The sequence below is a fragment of the Musca autumnalis genome, unplaced genomic scaffold, assembly GCF_047663935.1.
Source record: "Musca autumnalis isolate F117 unplaced genomic scaffold, ASM4766393v1 scaffold_3, whole genome shotgun sequence".
Lineage (NCBI taxonomy): Eukaryota > Metazoa > Arthropoda > Insecta > Diptera > Muscidae > Musca > Musca autumnalis.
In genome coordinates, this window is record NW_027411866.1 from 231780608 (window position 1) to 231798608 (window position 18001).

The window sequence follows — 18001 nt, forward strand, 5'->3', positions numbered from 1 at the left end:
TATGGAACCAGGACATCCACTTCTCTCACTCGATAATTTCGGGAAAATCGCTGTGGGACTTATTACTGGTCACGGTAGAGTTAGATCTCTAACGTCAATATGAGATGACAGTGGCGTCGATTGCTATATGAAGATGCCGAAGATATAGAGACGGCCGAGCATCTAATTCTCAGGTGCCCATTGTTTTACACAAGAGGTTACCAAATACTGGGCAGGCACCAGATTGATGCTCTCACTTTCTTATCAGACATAGTCCCAATTTACATTAGGCGAGTTTACTTGCGGCAATTGTCAGTTTGTAGGTGAGAGAGGGTGCTGAGAGGCAAAGGGTTACCATATGCCTCACCTCTCTCTACTACAAAATGACAATTGCCGCAAGTAAACTCGCCCAATGTAAATTGGGACATACATATGTCCAAGCGAAGCAGTATCTATATAACTATATTACTACACATCCTTAAAACTAACCTATATCGATCGGACAACTTAATCCGGCAAATCCTTCATATATGCTTAAAAGTTTTATAGTACGGGTACACTAGAGCTTTTTGCCGGGTTAACCCACTTCCTGAGGATTTATTTGACGTTTGCGCTATGGAATTGACATTTGAAACCCAAACCCACTGGGTTAATCCGGTTAAGTGTAACCGGGGTATTAGATAAAATATATTTGAAGGACGGTTGAAGTATGGGTTCGAAATTTACATCGAAGATAGTCCTTGTGGTTCTGATTACAATGATATACTCGTAATTGCTTTCTAATCTCATTGGTCTCAATAAGGAGAAACCAGGCGAAATTGTTCAAATGGATTAACATATCTCAATAATTGTAAACACTATGGCCGGGGAAACGTTCCATCTGCGAACCGTCTTTTCCCTAAATATTTTTTCGTCATCTATTCAAAAACAAGCGAAATAATCTTCAAATGTGAAATTACAAGAAAACTTGGACACTCACCTCACTCTGCATATTTTTTTCAAAATTGAACCGCGATAGAAAAAAATCGGTAAGATTAACTAATGTACATATTCACGCTTTTATTTTTTGTACGCAATTCACTATTTAATTGTAAACAAAACAAAATTCTTCAAATCACTATTTTTCCCATCAAAAAGTTTAACACAGAGCTGAAAATCGCATAATTTAACTTTTCTGTTACGCACAGTTGTATTCCACATTACAAACATCTCACATCTAGATGGCGCCAATACTGACAGCTGATTTTGACAGCTGTGAAATGTCAAAAATCAGTACTGGCAACTGACGCAAAATGGACTTCCTCTTTTTCGATACGTTCGCGTTCGTGTAAAATTGTTAAAAATTTTCACAAAATAAATCTTAGGTAATCTTTGTGAAAATTTAGTGAAATTTCAATGAAATGATGTGAATATTGCCCGCCATAATGTTGGCCATGATTTGGATATGAAATTTTTGCCCACAGAACGAAAGAAATGTGAAGAAATTGCAATTTAATACAAGACTGTCAAGTTTGAGATAGAAATGAGAATAATGGACTAAAGAAATGTGTAAATAAATGCTGGAAATGTCCAAGAGAGACAGAAGTGTTTGACGGGAATTGTGCTAACAATATTTGGAAGATATCAAGTGATGAAACATTAACTTTAACAAGGATAATGGGAATTGTTTACCCACGGCTTTTGATGAATGTTTACCGGTTGTCGAACTTTTTGTTGTTGTTTTTTTCGTACATGCCATTCTACCAGTCAGTGTTGACAGTTCATTGATGCCAAAACGAATATGCTGGACCAGCTAGTCTAAGCCAGCTGACAATTTGGAAGTGCCTTTAATTTATTAAACTGCAATTTGTTTACATTTTTCGCGTGATTTTTTTCATTGAAATTTGTTGTTTTTGTTTTTAATGTGTGTTTGAGTGTGTTTCTAATTTCATGTTTTTCTTTTCTCCTTTTAGCCATGGTGCGTATGAACGTATTGGCCGATGCCTTGAAATGCATTAACAACGCTGAAAAGCGTGGCAAACGTCAGGTCCTCCTCCGTCCCTGCTCCAAGGTCATCATCAAGTTCTTGACTGTCATGATGAAACATGGCTACATTGGTGAATTCGAAATTGTCGATGATCACCGTTCTGGCAAGATTGTTGTCAATCTTACCGGTCGCTTGAACAAGTGCGGCGTCATCTCCCCCCGTTTCGATGTTCCCATCAATGACATTGAAAAGTGGACCAACAACTTGTTGCCCTCTCGTCAGTTCGGTTATGTTGTCTTGACCACCTCTGGCGGTATTATGGATCACGAAGAAGCCAGAAGAAAACATTTGGGTGGTAAAATTTTGGGTTTCTTCTTCTAAATGCACATAAAATTATACGCTTAAATTCTGTTGACCACCACAAAAGGAAAGCGCGGCATCGCCCAGCAATCTAAACACAACGTCATCATAATGTGTTTAGTTTACGGTAGATGTTTGTTTTTTTAATTATTTTTAAAAAACAAACTTTTTTTTATAAATTATAAAAAAAACTAATAGTGATTTTTTGCTTAATTTTAAGCAGAAGAAGGAGGAAAATAAAAAACAAGAAAAAACAAATGCAAAAACCTATTTTTATTTGGATATGTGGAAGCAATGATGAAAACATGAAGTCTGTGGAGTGAGAGTGAATCATGTACATGGATTAGTTATACATACGTTAAATCAAACCAAGCTTGGAATATGCTCAATTTGAAAACACAATGGTAATTATAGAGTGTTCAGATATTTGAAAAGACATGATTAGCATTAATATGTTATGACAGTGATTGGAGTATTGGCTTAGCCATAAGTTAAGATTTAAGTTTGATGATACTTGATGTTTGGCTTGATTTAGCCAAGAATGAAAAGGTAGAGATCCAAAAATACAAAATACGATTCTGGAAACAAATGCCAAGATTATCAAATATGTTCAAATTGCAAACGCGAAGGTAATTATGAAAGTGAAGTGTTTAGGCATTTAAAAACATTACACATTGCATTAAGTTACATTTTTAAAATCCAATCCTTATTACGGGTTATATCTAAATTATAAGGCAGTGATTGAGGTTTTGGTTTGGCCATAAGTTGGGATTTAAATCATCAAATTTAACTCGCACTTTGGCTTGATTTAACCCAGAGCAGGGGTGCTCAGAATAGCTGGTGTATTAGTAGTGGTAAGATACTCTCCCCATTGCTATGCAATGGCAAATCAGAAATAAAAAGGGAATACATGTGGTTTGTTTTTACGCTGTCGTAAGGAGGCGAGCACTATGACCCAGAGTGAAGAAGAAGAGCACGCGCCTTAAATATATAAAACAATTCTGCATTTAAATGCTCATACCGTGTTCATATCTGATTTTACCCTCCTCTGGTGAATATTCCGACTTATGTCCAGTTAAGGGGTCTCCTAGAGGATATGTGTGTCATGTCTACCGACTGTAGATGAGTGTTCCTTAAAACTATATATAATTTTGGAGCAAGATGAGTGTAGCGGCTGGTGGAAAAAAAATTTACTTTGTAACCAAGGCACAAGGACTACTTTAGATAATCCTATCCTACGGTGTATTACTTTTGTCTCGGAAAAAACCCCAACATGGAATGAGTTATATGCATTTAATAAACTCGAATCGTGTCGAAATGTTATTATTAAACCACCAGCTTACATTACAATATATATGGTGGAAGTCCATACTACCCAAGAAATAAGCGACTGAATTTCGGAAATTTCTTTGGTTTTATCTTTGTCATTTATGAAGCCATGTAATATACATTAAAAAACAAGTAAAAAAGTATCAGTCGGCTATGCCGACAAAGATATACCCTCTCAGCCAATGTGTATTGAAACTTTCATTTACGGATAGATCGATTGTATTTAGGTTCTTTTCAAAATAACATTGGTGGCGTTTATTTATTGGGATAACTGATACAATTTAGTTTTTTTAAATAGTTTGGCTTAATCCCATTATTGTTTTAATATTTTAAAACAACCAATTTATTAGTGAAAAAAGTTTGTCATTGTTCGCCAAGGGGTAAGTCAGGGAAGGCTAGTTTCGATCCTCGCAGATCCCATCAGTTCCCTTGTTTCTTGTTTGTATCAGCTATCCCAGTAAATAAACGCCACTAATGTTCTATTTGAACACTGGCACGGTTTGTATGGTTGCTTATGGCTGTGATGGCTGTTACAAGCTATCAACAACATTTTGTTATGTTGCCTTCTTTGAAATTCAACGACACATAACTGTGGAAAAGGTTTGGTTTGTTTTGCAAACACTTTCGTCGGGGTTGTGTGAGGTTGCCGAAGAAAAACTTCTCATTGAAGTTTTTTCTTTGTTCACCTTTATACTTCGAGCTGACGATTGATGTTTGGGTATACAAATTTTTTTGTTGAATGGCTGAGTCCTTAACAAATATATGTGGTAATGGCGTGCAGCGCTGTTGTCGTGTTGTGCTGCTTACGGAATCCATGTTGATGATCGGCAACTTTATACATATTTCTGAAACTGAAGAGGACTTAGGCCTCAAGGGTCTTTGCTACGGGCGACAAAAGCGAAATCGGCCTGTACGGTTCACTTTTGCTGGCATACTTGCCGGGCTTCCGTAGTGGGACCACCCTGCCCATTTTTCCAGACTTCGGGAACAATGAGTTGAGAACTTTAGTGAGATACTCCACTCCCGGCTCATCCAGCTGCTTCAGCATTTCCATGGAGATTCTATCAGGGCCCAACGCTTTGGATGATTTAGCGTTCCTGATGACATTGGCAACATCATCCATTGTAAACTGTGGTGTTCTCCAGTCACTATATTTGGTGCCATAGGGGTTTTTACACCTTTCGGGCTGATTTCTCAAGAAATATGGACTTGCCTCTGAAAAAACTTTTACCGTCGTGATTAAGGCAGCGAATGCAAGTTGCTTCTACAAAAATTAATGTGATTTGAGAGCTGGGCCCTATTCCACGAAACAACGTATTAACTTTTCATTTTGCACTTAGCAATATTTTTGATAATTCGCAAATTTTTACGTTCCACAGAACCCTTATTTTTGATATGATAATGATAAGTTGAGTTTGCAAATTTTTCAAAAAAATGTTGCTCTCTTTTTGATGTCTGCTCCACAAACGTTCCCTTCTGCTAAGTGAAAAGTTGTAACTGCAAAGAGTATTTTGCTAAGATTTTGCAAAAAATTGTACTCTTTCGTTCCACAGAAAACTTTGCATTTTGGTTTTGCTGACCAAATATTGATAAGTTTGCCTAAAATTTGCGGGGTAAACGTTCTCTTTGCCAATGTACATTGTTAAAACAAGTAAAGGTTTTAAAAATTTTCGACGGCAGATTTTGTTCGGAAATAGGGAAAACACGGTAATGACAAAAAATTACAAGGATCGAATTTCTTTTTTCCGAACTTTCACTCTTCAAACCAAAATTAGCGTGGATTTTTTAAAGATTTTTAAGAGCAACCAAAAGGACAATAGGCCTAGATATTCACCCTTATTACGGTTGGCGTTGTCGTGTCCAAAATTGCAAACTGACGTGTCATTACGTCTAATTGGTATTATGTATGTATTTGTACAAAAAAAAAATTAAATTTTTAAAGAATTCTTTTGGTAAAAAAATTATTAGAATTATTAGTAGATTATTTTTAAACTATTAATTCAGACGAACAACTAACCCTACGTAACATTTACGACGACAATTTTTTTCTCATACAAAATTAAAAAAAAATATATATTTTTTAATTGTAAAACAATTCGTTTGAAATCATCTCTTTCAATATGGACTCAATCGGTCCACTCCTTCGGGTACCTCCCACACAAAATTTCGGAAAAGTTCAGTTTAGGGCCATCTCTCGAATCGCTTTGATTTTTGTTTTAGCAACTTGTATTCACTGCCCCCCATACGACGGTACAAGTTTCATCATTCAAGTCCTGAGAAAATAGCCTGAAAGTTGCAAAAAACCCCTATGACACCGTGTGAGGTGGTTGGAGCGCAAGATAACTCTCGAATGGATCTGCCGATTCGATCCAATATTTGGCCTTAGTAATATTTGTCCAAACATAGTTTAAGTTCGAAGATAAGCCACATCGGTCCACTCCTTCAAGTACCTCCCCCACAAAAGTTCAAAAATGTTCGGAAAAATTGTTCGTACGGTAACTCTTGAAGAGAGTGGCCGAATTGGTCCATGCTTTACACATCCTAATATATCTACCAAATATAGACTATATTTGTCCACTCCATCCGGTACCTCCCACACAAAATTTCGGATAAGTTCACTTTAAGACCTGATATGGAATCATGATTTTTGTTGAAGCAACTTGCATTCTCTGCCTCAATTACGATGGTAAAAGTTTTTTCAGGGGCAAGTCCATACTTCTTGAGCAAACAGCCCGAAGGGTGTAAAAACCCCTATGGCGCCAAGTGGCTGGAGATCCATTTTTTAGCATCACCTCCGCAAAATTTTTGATCTTTAATCCTAATCAATATTTTTGTCGGTTCAAACGTCCAAAATTTTTAAAACCCGCTAAATACATACGGGTTTTGGGAACAATTTGTTTCAATATACACAGGCTGAGGGTATATCTCTGTCGGCAAAGCCGACTGATACTTTTTTACTTTATTTTATTTAATTTATTTCACTTTATTTTATCAATTGTTTTTTATTTATAATTTATCATTGGAAAGTAGAAAATAATGCAAAGATGATAAAATGTTCTGTGAAACTTAGGGAGGTGGCGGAAAAATTAAGCAAGATAGCACAACAACTTTGCTAAAGAGAACAGTTTAAAAAAATTTTGCTAAGTGCAAAAAGAAATTGAAAGGTTATTTCGTGGAACAAAAAATTATCACTTTTCAAAATAACTACTTTTTGATAAGTGAAAAGCGATAAGTTGTTTCGTGGAATAGGGCCCAGGTCTTAAAGTGAACTTATCCGAAATTTTGTGTGGGAGGTGCCCAAAGGAGTGGGCAAATATTGTCCACATTCAAACCTGATTTATATCTGGAAGATATATTAGGATGTGTAAAGTATGGACCAAATCGGTCACTCTCTTCAAAAGTTATCGTGCGCAGTTATCGTGCGCATATCGGTGTACCGATATGTATTATTTATTTATTTTATTTATTTATTTAACGTTATAGTAACAAAGCACATTTTGCCATCTAGTTACACAAAACAACAGAAATTATACTACTCTGAGATCAAAAAACTTAATAATATAATAAAAAATAAAATTTAGAAATATGCTACTAATAAATTGAATTGAAAATAATGAAACTTAATAGTAAAATAAATAATAAAATTTAAAAATATAATAAGAGTAAATTGCATTGAAAATTATTAAATATTAGCAAAAATAAAAAGTATTTCACTTAAACTACTCACAATATTCATTAATGAAAATTGAAACAATTCAGACTTATTCGATTTCCCTAACATTACAACGCAATAAAAATGTTAACTTTAAAATCCCAGTTTTGCAACGTAAAGAAAAAAATAAAAACACAGTTAAATTTGAATTTCATTAGCTCGAACATAAGCAACAAACTTCCTCTTAAAAGTACAGGAAGAAAAACTAAACGTTTTAAGCTCAGGCGGTAGGACATTAAACACACGCGCAATTCTTACAAAAAAAGTCTTTTCCAAAATCGGTGTCATCCTTGGAATCACAAATTGTAAGTTTCTGACCGATCTACCAACAGAGAATAAATTCACAACAGTCTTAGGCACTTGCAATTTAAACATTTTATAAAAGAAACAAAGATTCCTAACATTTACAAAATTTTTAAAACTACAACCAAGAAATTCTCGTACAAAGGACGAAACATGCTGACGCCAACCTAAAGAGTAAACATAACGTATAACTCTATTGAACAGCAACCGCAATTTACGCAACACATAACCACAACTACCACTATACACTTCGAGGCCATACAGAAAAATAGGCATTATAAGTGCATGAACCACACGAGTTTTTATATTTCGAGGCAAGACGATGTCCAACGAGTACAACTTTCGCAGAGCAAAGTTAACTTTAGACGAAACTAAACTTACATGAGCCTCAAATGTTAATTTATTGTCCAACATAATTCCCAAGCAATTTAACTTGCTTACAACATCTATAGCTTTATTATAGATGGAAACTGAAATTGCGTCATCGGCTATGTTGCCAAAAAACATGCACTGAGTTTTCTCAGTATTTATCTTCAAGCCATTCCAAGTCATCCACTCCACCAACAAACTAACGGTAAAATTAATGGTGCTCTGAAGAACATCCATAAAGACGAAAACACCTAAAAACAATAATTGAATGTCATCTGCAAATGCAAAAGACAAACAGTTTGTACAGTTAACACGACTAAACAAATCATTAATATACATTATGAATAACAAGGGACCCAGCACTGAACCCTGAGGTACCCCACTACTCACAGACAAGACACTAGACATTACATTTCTACTACTAACATATTGCTTTCTACCAAACAAATAAGAATACAAAAGTTTACAAGCAGAGGAGGAGAATTTAAAGTTATAAAAAAGCTTCTCGATCAAAGTAGCATGGTTAATTTTGTCAAAAGCCTTCTCCAGGTCAAGAGACAAAAGTACGCAGCAGCCACCATCGCTGATTTTCTTCCTAACGTTGTCTGTCAACCCAACAAGCAAGGATGTAGTGCTACGATTAGGACGAAAGCCAAACTGACTGTCATGTAATAAGGAGGAGTCATCTAAATACCCAATAATTTGCTTTTTCATTACGTACTCTACCATTTTAGATAATACGGGCATAATCGAAATGGGCCTCATATCGCTAGAGTCCTTACTCTTAGGTATCGGAACAATTTTAGCCACCTTCCAATCCATGGGAAATGTCGACGTCATAATCATGGTATTCACAATATACAAAACGTACACACATATATGGGGAAACACCAACTTTAGAAACTTTAGATTAAATCCGTCATAGCCAACTGCATTTGACTTAATCAAACCAAAAGCTTCTACAACGTCATCACAACACACATTTCCAAAACTAAAGCCCTCACAAACACCTGTAGGTAAACAAGGAACACGTATGTTTTCATTAGATTGATTACGTACAAACTCACAATTAAGACGCTCAACGTTATCCCTTTCAACAATATCCTCGGCATCATAAGCAACCCCATTAACTTTCAACGTAGACCAAATTTCTTTGGATGTTTTGCCACAAAAAAGGCTCTTATGGGCCAATCTTTTAATTCTTCTTACTACATTTTTTGCCTTGTTGCGCAACTTACAATATCTCCTCCAATTCTCGCCACTTCTGTCATTTAGATACGCTTTATATGCAATATCCCTTAAGGATAAGGAATACCGTATTTCCAGCGCTTTGTACCAGTCGCCGTCCTTAATCTTTACCATTCTCCTTTTGACGGGAAACGCAGAGTGAATGCGAACTTAAAATAAGTTTGGGCAAAATATTACGAAAGCCAAATTTTTGACGAATCGGTTGGTCCGTTCGAGAGTTATCGTGCGCTTCAGCATGACAGACAGACGGACATGGCTAAATCAACTCGAAATTGTTTGAAACGGATATCGTCCAAACATACATGGGTTCTAAAACCATTATTTCGATGAGGCACATTTTGCCCGTATGGAAGTGTATATGGTAAAAACCAAAAATGTTTTAATTTACGTGGAACCAAAAATGTTTTAATTTACGTGGATGCTGTGCTGGCATCAATGTAGGAAAATGGATTGAAGCCAACAAGTTTTTTATGCTCCCTTCCGATTTCTGCCTTAACCTTACATTTTTTAGACCTATGCCAAAGGAAGACTCACAGAATACTCCATGGGCAACATGATACTAGTTTATGATTTTTCGATATATCCACTGCATCCACATAAAATTGATACTCACATTTTGTAGCCGGAATTTCGCGGTTTTTTTGAATGTTTTAATAATCCGGACGCGCACCAAGATAATATTCGAAACTCATAATAGGATTGTAGAACTCATGATGTGACGGCGTTTAACGTATATCTCATTAGTGTGATAATAATCAATCGGAGCCTAAAATCCAAAATTTGATGCGTTAATTTTCTTAAAAAACCTATTTTTTGCTTATAAATTTTACAAGTGTCATTCAATTTCTTTTGAAACCCGCGTGAATTTATCCACTAAAACGGTGGATATAGATACCTTGAAATTAGGTAAATCTGCAAAAATGTATTTTAACAAATTCGCGTACTAAACCACGATTTTCTTTATACATTGTTACGTAAATGGAATTCTTGAAGCGCGAATATGATATTTAATTTAATTTAATTTTTATTTGACAAACACAGTAACCTAGCCCATAGGGCCATGAGCGGTTCCAAAAACAGCTATACAATAACTACTCTCAGATACTTATATCTAACAATATTTCTTAGCATATCATGAATAGAATTAAACATAAATAAAAGCAAAAGCATATAAATTAAGAAATGAAAATATATAACAAAATAATCATTAATAGAATCAGCTATGCAACAATATATCATTACAAACTAAGACAACATTTATGAACGCTGTATTTGATTACGATTAAAATGAGCACATAATTTATTCTTGTAACATTTTAAGGAGGAATTAAATGTCTTGAGACATGGTGGCAGATTGTTATAAACACGCGAAATTCTAACATAAAACGATTTTTCCAAAAAAGGAGTCAACTGCGGAACAATTATCTGTTTGTTCCTCTCAGAACGAGAAAACGTGAACAGACTCAACACACATAAAGGGGTCTTCAACTTAAAAACCTTATAGAAGAATAACATAGACCGCAAACTCAAAAAATTTTCAAACGTGCAGCCAAGAAACTCTTTCACATAAGGAGAAATATGATCACGACGCTTAACACAGAAAACATATCTCATAACACTATGAAACAATAATTGCAGCTTACGCAAAACAAAACCATAACTACCCCCGAAAATCTCAGCACAATACAAAAAGTGAGGCATAATCAATGCATGGACCAATTGAATTCTAATGTCTCTAGACAGAACTAAGTCCAAACAGTACAACTTTCTTAAAACAAAACGCGTGTCATAAATTACAGAGATACACGAGAAATATGGGTTTTTCGTCAATAATAGAATGAGGAGGTGGCACATCAGCGTTTCTTGAATAATCTATTTGAAATAGGTGTATATTAACGTATTTTTGATGGGCGCTACTGAAATCACTTTAAGGTTTTTTGCATAGTGTGATGCTACTGACGTCATACTTTGGCCGCTGAGTGAAACATCGAAAGATGGATAGATATTGAAAGAGATTGATTCGATGTATCCAAAATCGGATGCGCATCAACAGATTTTCACTAATTCGCGATTGACAGGCTTTTTAATTTTCATATTTTTGAATGATTGTAATTTCAATATTACTCTTAATTTCCATTTCTTATAAGTTATCACAGTAAGCAGTTATGGTAAACCATATTTCTTGATGAAGTGTTAGCGGAATACATTAATTATTGTATGGAATTTTAGCGAAATATGTAGTTAAAGAACTCCCAAGTATATTTCTAACTGTTCTAATCGAACCAAAGACAAGTAAGAGAAGGTTATAGTTAGACGGACAGAGCCGACCATGTGATACCCTACTCCACTACATGTCGGATATAGTATACATGACAAAAATGAAACAGGAAAGCTAGGCAACCAGGCGAGGCATCTTATATACCCAGGCCCTTAATACTGAGGATATAATAAACAAAAATAATGGAAATTAGTAAACAAAACTAAGAATTACTATTCTACATTTTTTCCATATAACTTTTTATTGAATTTTTTTAATTTAGAAGAAATATTTAATATTTTTTTTTTGCTTTGTAATTGATGTAATATTATAATTTTGAGGCCAACTTATATTAGGTTTGTCCTTGTACTTTCTCAGTAAATATTACTCAGTAGCTTCTTTTTAGAGAGTAAAGCATTTTATACTCTTTCAAAGGAAAAAATTAAAAAAGTAAAAAGACAACATTCAGTAAACATTTTCAATTTGATTAATATTTACGATTATGATATTTGAATATTTTAAACTTTTGACAACTGCCTAAAGCTACAAAATGTTACTGAACAAAATTCCTTCAGTAAAAATTATAAGTTCTCAGTAATAAAAATTTCAAAACAAGTTTCTCAATTCATTCTCTTTTACTGAACTTTTGTGTAAAAAAACAACATTCAGTAATAATTTGTAATAATTATTACAAATTATCGGGTACGCAGACACACTTATTATTACAAAGAATCCACCTAAATATCATTTAATTTATATTTAAAAGTGTTCCCAAACTTGTAACTTATAGGAAATACACAATAAATAGGAGATATATTATAATTTATAAGAAAATCGATTTCTATGAAATTTTTACCACAGAGAGGGGTGAACACAAAAAATTATTTTTTTATCAAGTGCAATAAAACGGCAGGTCGCTCGAAAACCCGTCTTGTTCTAATTTCCTTTTAAATAGTTTAAGTTTTTGCAACACAAATTGTATATCGCTGTAATCAGGGCCAAAAGGCTACCACAAGTACATATACTGAGGAACATTTGGTCAACAGAAAAGCTTGAGACCTGATCGCGAATGAATTTTAAAATTCATTTCGGATTGTTCTCGCAGTATTTATTGGGGAAACAACACATACTTAGCTTTTCATCCTGTCACAAATACATGCATATCTGTCGCAAATCCGACTGATAGTACCCCAGCTATCATTTTGTTCCGAATTCGTTTCGAATTCGGTACGAAAGTTGTATGGACGTGGTCACCGAATTCGGAAATAATTTTCTAAGGAAATTCTTAAAAAATATTAGAATTTCCGAATTCCGTCCGTATTCGGAGGTAAATTCTTGGAAAATTCGGAGAAAAATTTAGATTTTCTGACAGAATTCGGTTCGAGTTCTGACGCTGACGCCACGTGTCTTACTGTACAGAACAAACCCCATTCAGATACAATTTTCTTTCAATGTGCTATTTATGGAAGATTCTAATTTCAAACTTTCTAATGATTTTGCCTGTTGTTATCATTTTTGATTAACAGTAGAACAATATTCAGAAGTATACTTCTACATATATGTTGAAGCTATCAACACTAGCTTGAATTATATATATATATATATATATATATATATATATATATATATATATATATATATATATTATATATATACATTTATATTAAAAAAATTTAAAATTGTATATGCGAATTTTATTACCAGTCATATTGTTCTTCGACATCAAACGAAAAAAATTCCCTTAGAAAATCCATTAGAAATCGGAACGAATTCGGAATGACGATTCTTAAGATTCTTTAGAAAATGTGCAGAGATTCTTAAAATAAACTTTTAGAAAATCGGTCAAATTTCTAGAAAATATTAGAGAAATCGGACACAATTCTAAAAAATATTCAGAAAACCTCAGAAAAAATCTGTTATCAGAGCCCTCGGAAAAAATAGTTAGCTGGGACGTTTATATTTTTAACGTCAATTCCATTGCATATACATATTTCAAATAAATCATCTAGACCAAATTTCGTCACAATTTCCAAACTTTATCAAAATGTCTGTTCAATTTTGTTCGGTTTATTCGCTAAGGTAAGGCAAATTTTTATTATATCGCAAGTTGTCTCTAAATAGCCGACATTCAGCCGGGGATTTAAGACTTTCTCTTATGTAAAGTTTCTAATGATCTTCATTCAAAAATTTTCAATAAATAAAATCAGCCGAGCCAGGCTGGTGTTTGAACCCACGTCCTTGAAAAAATTCACGAAAAAATGTGTTGTTTGTTGTTGTAGACGCATTTTAACCTACGTAGAAGCATAGGTTTAATTCTGGATTAGCAGCCGCTGTCAATTCGGTACGAAAGAATCCGCTGCCGTGGGAGTGCGAAAAAAGGTATTGTCACGGCGTGTTAACGTTCAGAGCCAAACTCATTACTTTCAAAGGCAGCGCTACGAGTTTATCATGAAAGCACAACTAAATGGGCGAATACCCATTATTGTTGTAAAAAAACAAAAAAATTGCATTTGAAAGAAGAAAAGTTCGATGACTGAGAAGCCACTCCACAGCCGATATGTCCGATGAGCCGCTCTACCAACGGCAAAATATACATGTCACATAGTGGTGGTTTTGTTGGTTCGAATCTTCGGCTTTGCTTTTTCACTAGCAAAAATAAATGGTCATTAAGGTAGACTCCAACGAGAAATTAAGATTTGTATTTCATTTATCGCCATTTGACGATTTTTTTATAGAAAAAAATGGCAGTCCTGCTTTAAGGTCTTCTTATAGATGCTACGTTAAGTATATTCTACTGAGCTTATCATTTTAGAAAAATTTACCTGTTGTTTACAATTTGTACCGATATTTTTTCTCGGTTAATCAAATCCATTCCTTTACGTAATACAAATTTTAAATTTAGTCGCGGAGACAACTCGACGCTGGTCGCAATATGGAATAGGCCCATTAGAGAGGACGCCAAACTGGTACCGCCTACCTTTAAGTACACTGTGAACACAAATTTTGGGGAAGAAATAATTCCTTTTGTAGATGAAAGCCCTTGGTGGGTATATTAAGAACCCCGAAGGACAGATCCGCAGTGAGTCGAACTTCCGCGTTATGGCGTGATGAAAATTTTGCTAGAGACCCTGTAAGCCATCAGGAATAAGGCTTGTCAAAATGCTGTAGGCCAATCATATGCAAGTTTTTTTAAAAAATCTGACTCTAACCAGTCTCAGGCCAAAAATCTCAATTCGTCAATAATTTCTGATTTTATGAGTATTGCTAAACAGTTCCTTGAGCCTGAGGAACCTACTTTGGAGCAACAGATAATGACATTTATGAAGAAGTATAAGACAATGTCTAAAGAGGAAGCTAAAGCTGAATGCATAAGAATCTTGAAGACTATTGAGTCTCAATATGGCTCGTAGAAATTTACATATTGTTACATTTAATTGGTCTGTTCCTTTACTATTGAAAGTGGTAAAACCGGCAAAAGTAGCAAAAGTTGTAAACTGCACTCATATGAATTGTATGGTGTCTGAAGTAAAGGAACGCTTTTCGAGTAAAAAGTGGTAAAACTTGAAGATTCTTGCACGTAAAGGAACAGAGCTAATGTCAGATCTTTAATAGATCGTTCTAGAAGAGTTGAATTAAATTCTATTATGACTAACTTTGCAAGAATTACACTTGCGTAATAACACTTTTTCACTCTTGGATATTTACTCAGTAATTTACGATAACGGCCCTTTAGGAGTTGCGATCGCATTTAAAAAATCCCTTTCTTTTAGAAGAATTTGTATCCCGGGACATAACTTCTTAAGCGTTTTTGCAGTTGTGGATGTCAAATACAATGGAGCCAATAAGAAATTTTTTGTAGGTTCTCTTTACTTCCCCAGCAATTACAATCGTTTAGAAATTGTAAATGGTTTGAATGCAATTTTACGATATGCCGAGAGTTTTGACGGTCTAATCTTAGGAGGAGACCTAAATGCGAAAAATATTTAGGAGGATACCTAAATGCGAAAAATATTTACTGGGGTGATGCTGATAACAATTACAAGGTTGCATTCTGTTGAATTGGTTACAGAACGAATCCCTTTCTGTTTCTAGGATTTGTGATTTGCATCCTTCTTTTCCCTCTGGTTCTTCGCACTTAGATCATTTCGTAATAAGTAATAACATTATTGACAGTTTGAGTATAAACTATAAAACGTCAACATTGCCTACTTTTTCGGATAATCTCCCATTGAGTATTAACATTGTCTTACCAGACTTTGATTTTATATATAAAAATCCAAGAACGTTTACTTCTTTTATGAACACCAACTGGATAGTTTTCAAAAATGATGTTAGTAGCGCAATTTCAGCGAACATGCCTCCGAAAAATCGAAATTTGTCTAACCAGGAGATTGATTATTATATAGAACAAGTGAGCAAAGGCTATAGTCGGGATGGGGCCGACCATGTGATACCCTACACCACTACCCCTTTGCATAAGCTTTTCACTGCTAAACATTTCTTTTAGGGAATATAATCCGACTACCGCCAAAAATAATATGCCTCTTTCTCTCTGGGACCCCCATAAGCAACCAAAATTTCGTGACCATCCGATCAAAATTACGACCTGTAGCTTGATTGCAAAAAATAGAAGAATTCGATGCATTATCGACTATTGTGGTATCTACCTTGTTTGACCACCTACGCCAACCTGCTTTACACCAATGTAAAAGTAATATTTTCTTCTTCCATTTACAGGCTTTGCCGTTGGAATACCACTACTAGAAGCCGATATATTCACAAAGAATAAAACTTTGAATTTGTCTCCAAATGAGTTTTTCCCCATTCCGATCCCTAAATATTATCCGACTATCACCAAAATCAATAGGCTTCTTCCTCTGTGGGGCCCCCATCTACCTCCAAAATTTCGTCACCATCCGATCAAAATTCCAACTTGTAGCGTGATTACAAAAAATGGAAAAATTGGGTTTATTACTGAATTTTGCAATATCTCAGTTTGCTCACTTACGCCAACATACTTTGCATCAATATAAACAAGATCTTTTCTTCTTCCATTGACGGGTATTCCTGTTGGAATACTCCAACCAGAAGCGGAGATATTCGCATAAGAAAAAACTTTGACTTTCCTCCACATAAGCTTTTCGCTTATTCCATCATCAAAATCAATAGGCTTCTTTCTCTTTGGGACCCCCATTAACCCCCAAAATTTCGTGACGATCCGATCAAAATTGCGACCTGTAGCGTGATTACAAAAAATCGGAAAATGGGATGCATTATCGACTATTGCCATATCTCTGCTATTTGACCACATACGACAACCTACTTTACATCGTTGTAAAGGTGATATTTTCTACTTTCCTTGCCTAGTTTTGCTTTTGATATACCTCTTAAAGAAACAGAGATATTGGCTTTGAAATAAAATGTTGACGTTTCTCCAAATAAGTCTTTGCCCATTCCGACCCCTAAATATTATCCGACCATCACCAAAATCAATAGGCTTCTTCATCTGTGAGACCCCCATTAACCCTCAAAATTTCGTGACGATCCGATCAAAATTGCGACCAGTAGCGTGATTTCCAAAAAAAATAGAAAAATGGGATGTATTACCGACTATTGCGATATCTCCGTCATTTCGTTACCTACGCCGACCTAGTTTGCATCATTGTAACGACGGGATCTTCTACTTTCATAGTCAGGCTTTGCTTTTGGAAAATTTTCAACCAAAGCTGTGATATTTGTCAATATAATTAAAATCGCAAAAATGAAAATTGGGGTTTTATTTGTTACTATTGTGATATCTTCGATGTTTGATCACCTACGAGCACTTACTTTACATCATTAGAAAGGTGATATTTTCTACTTTACTTTTGGTATACCCTATATAGAAGCTGAGATATTCGCTTTGGAAAAAAACGTTGTATTTTTATCCACCTAAGTTTTTTGCCCTTTCCGACCCCTAAATATTATCCGACCATCACCAAAATCAATAGGCTTCTTCCCCTCCGGGACCCCCATCAACATGCAAAATTTCGTGACGATGCGATCAAAATTGCGACCTGTAGCGTGATTACAAGGTTTAGATGGACAGACGGACGGACGGACACACATAGCCAGATCGACTCAGCTCGTCGAGACATTCATTTTGGTATATATAAGTATGGGTCTACGACCATTATTTCGATGCGTTACAAACTTTTTGGTCAAAACCAACTTATAATACCCTCCCCACATAGTGGTGTAGGGTATAAAAATTTGAGACATCAGTAAATTTAGTTTCTTCCCGCCACTCCGAACAAATTGAAATTTCCAATAAAAAATTTGTTCCATCGGAGAAAGTTAAAAAACTTTTAAAAACTAAATATAGGTGGCAAAAGGACTTGAAAAATATTTATTCTCGTACCCTTAATCGCAGGCATCCTGATTATCTACTTACTTCAAAACAAATTGAACTTATTTCGGTAATAATAAAAGAGCAAAT

General features: G+C 35.0%; 2 protein-coding genes across 7 annotated transcripts in view; one reads left to right on the forward strand and one right to left on the reverse strand.

The window, feature by feature from the left end:
* Window positions 1–18001, reverse strand: part of LOC141399114 (uncharacterized) — an 85436-nt gene that overhangs the window by 41205 nt on the left and 26230 nt on the right. The window lies entirely within an intron of this gene.
* On the forward strand, window positions 1243–2563 carry LOC141397233 (small ribosomal subunit protein uS8A). The gene is made up of 2 exons (XM_073973331.1): window positions 1243–1343; window positions 1932–2563. Exon 2 carries the CDS (start codon window positions 1934–1936, stop codon window positions 2324–2326), a length of 393 nt encoding a protein of 130 aa, XP_073829432.1. The 5' UTR covers window positions 1243–1343; window positions 1932–1933; the 3' UTR covers window positions 2327–2563.

Excerpts from the sequence above, each read along its gene's own strand:
- LOC141397233 (XM_073973331.1), top strand. The coding sequence starts at position 1,934 with ATGGTGCGTATGAACGTATTGGCCGATGCCTTGAAATGCATTAACAAC.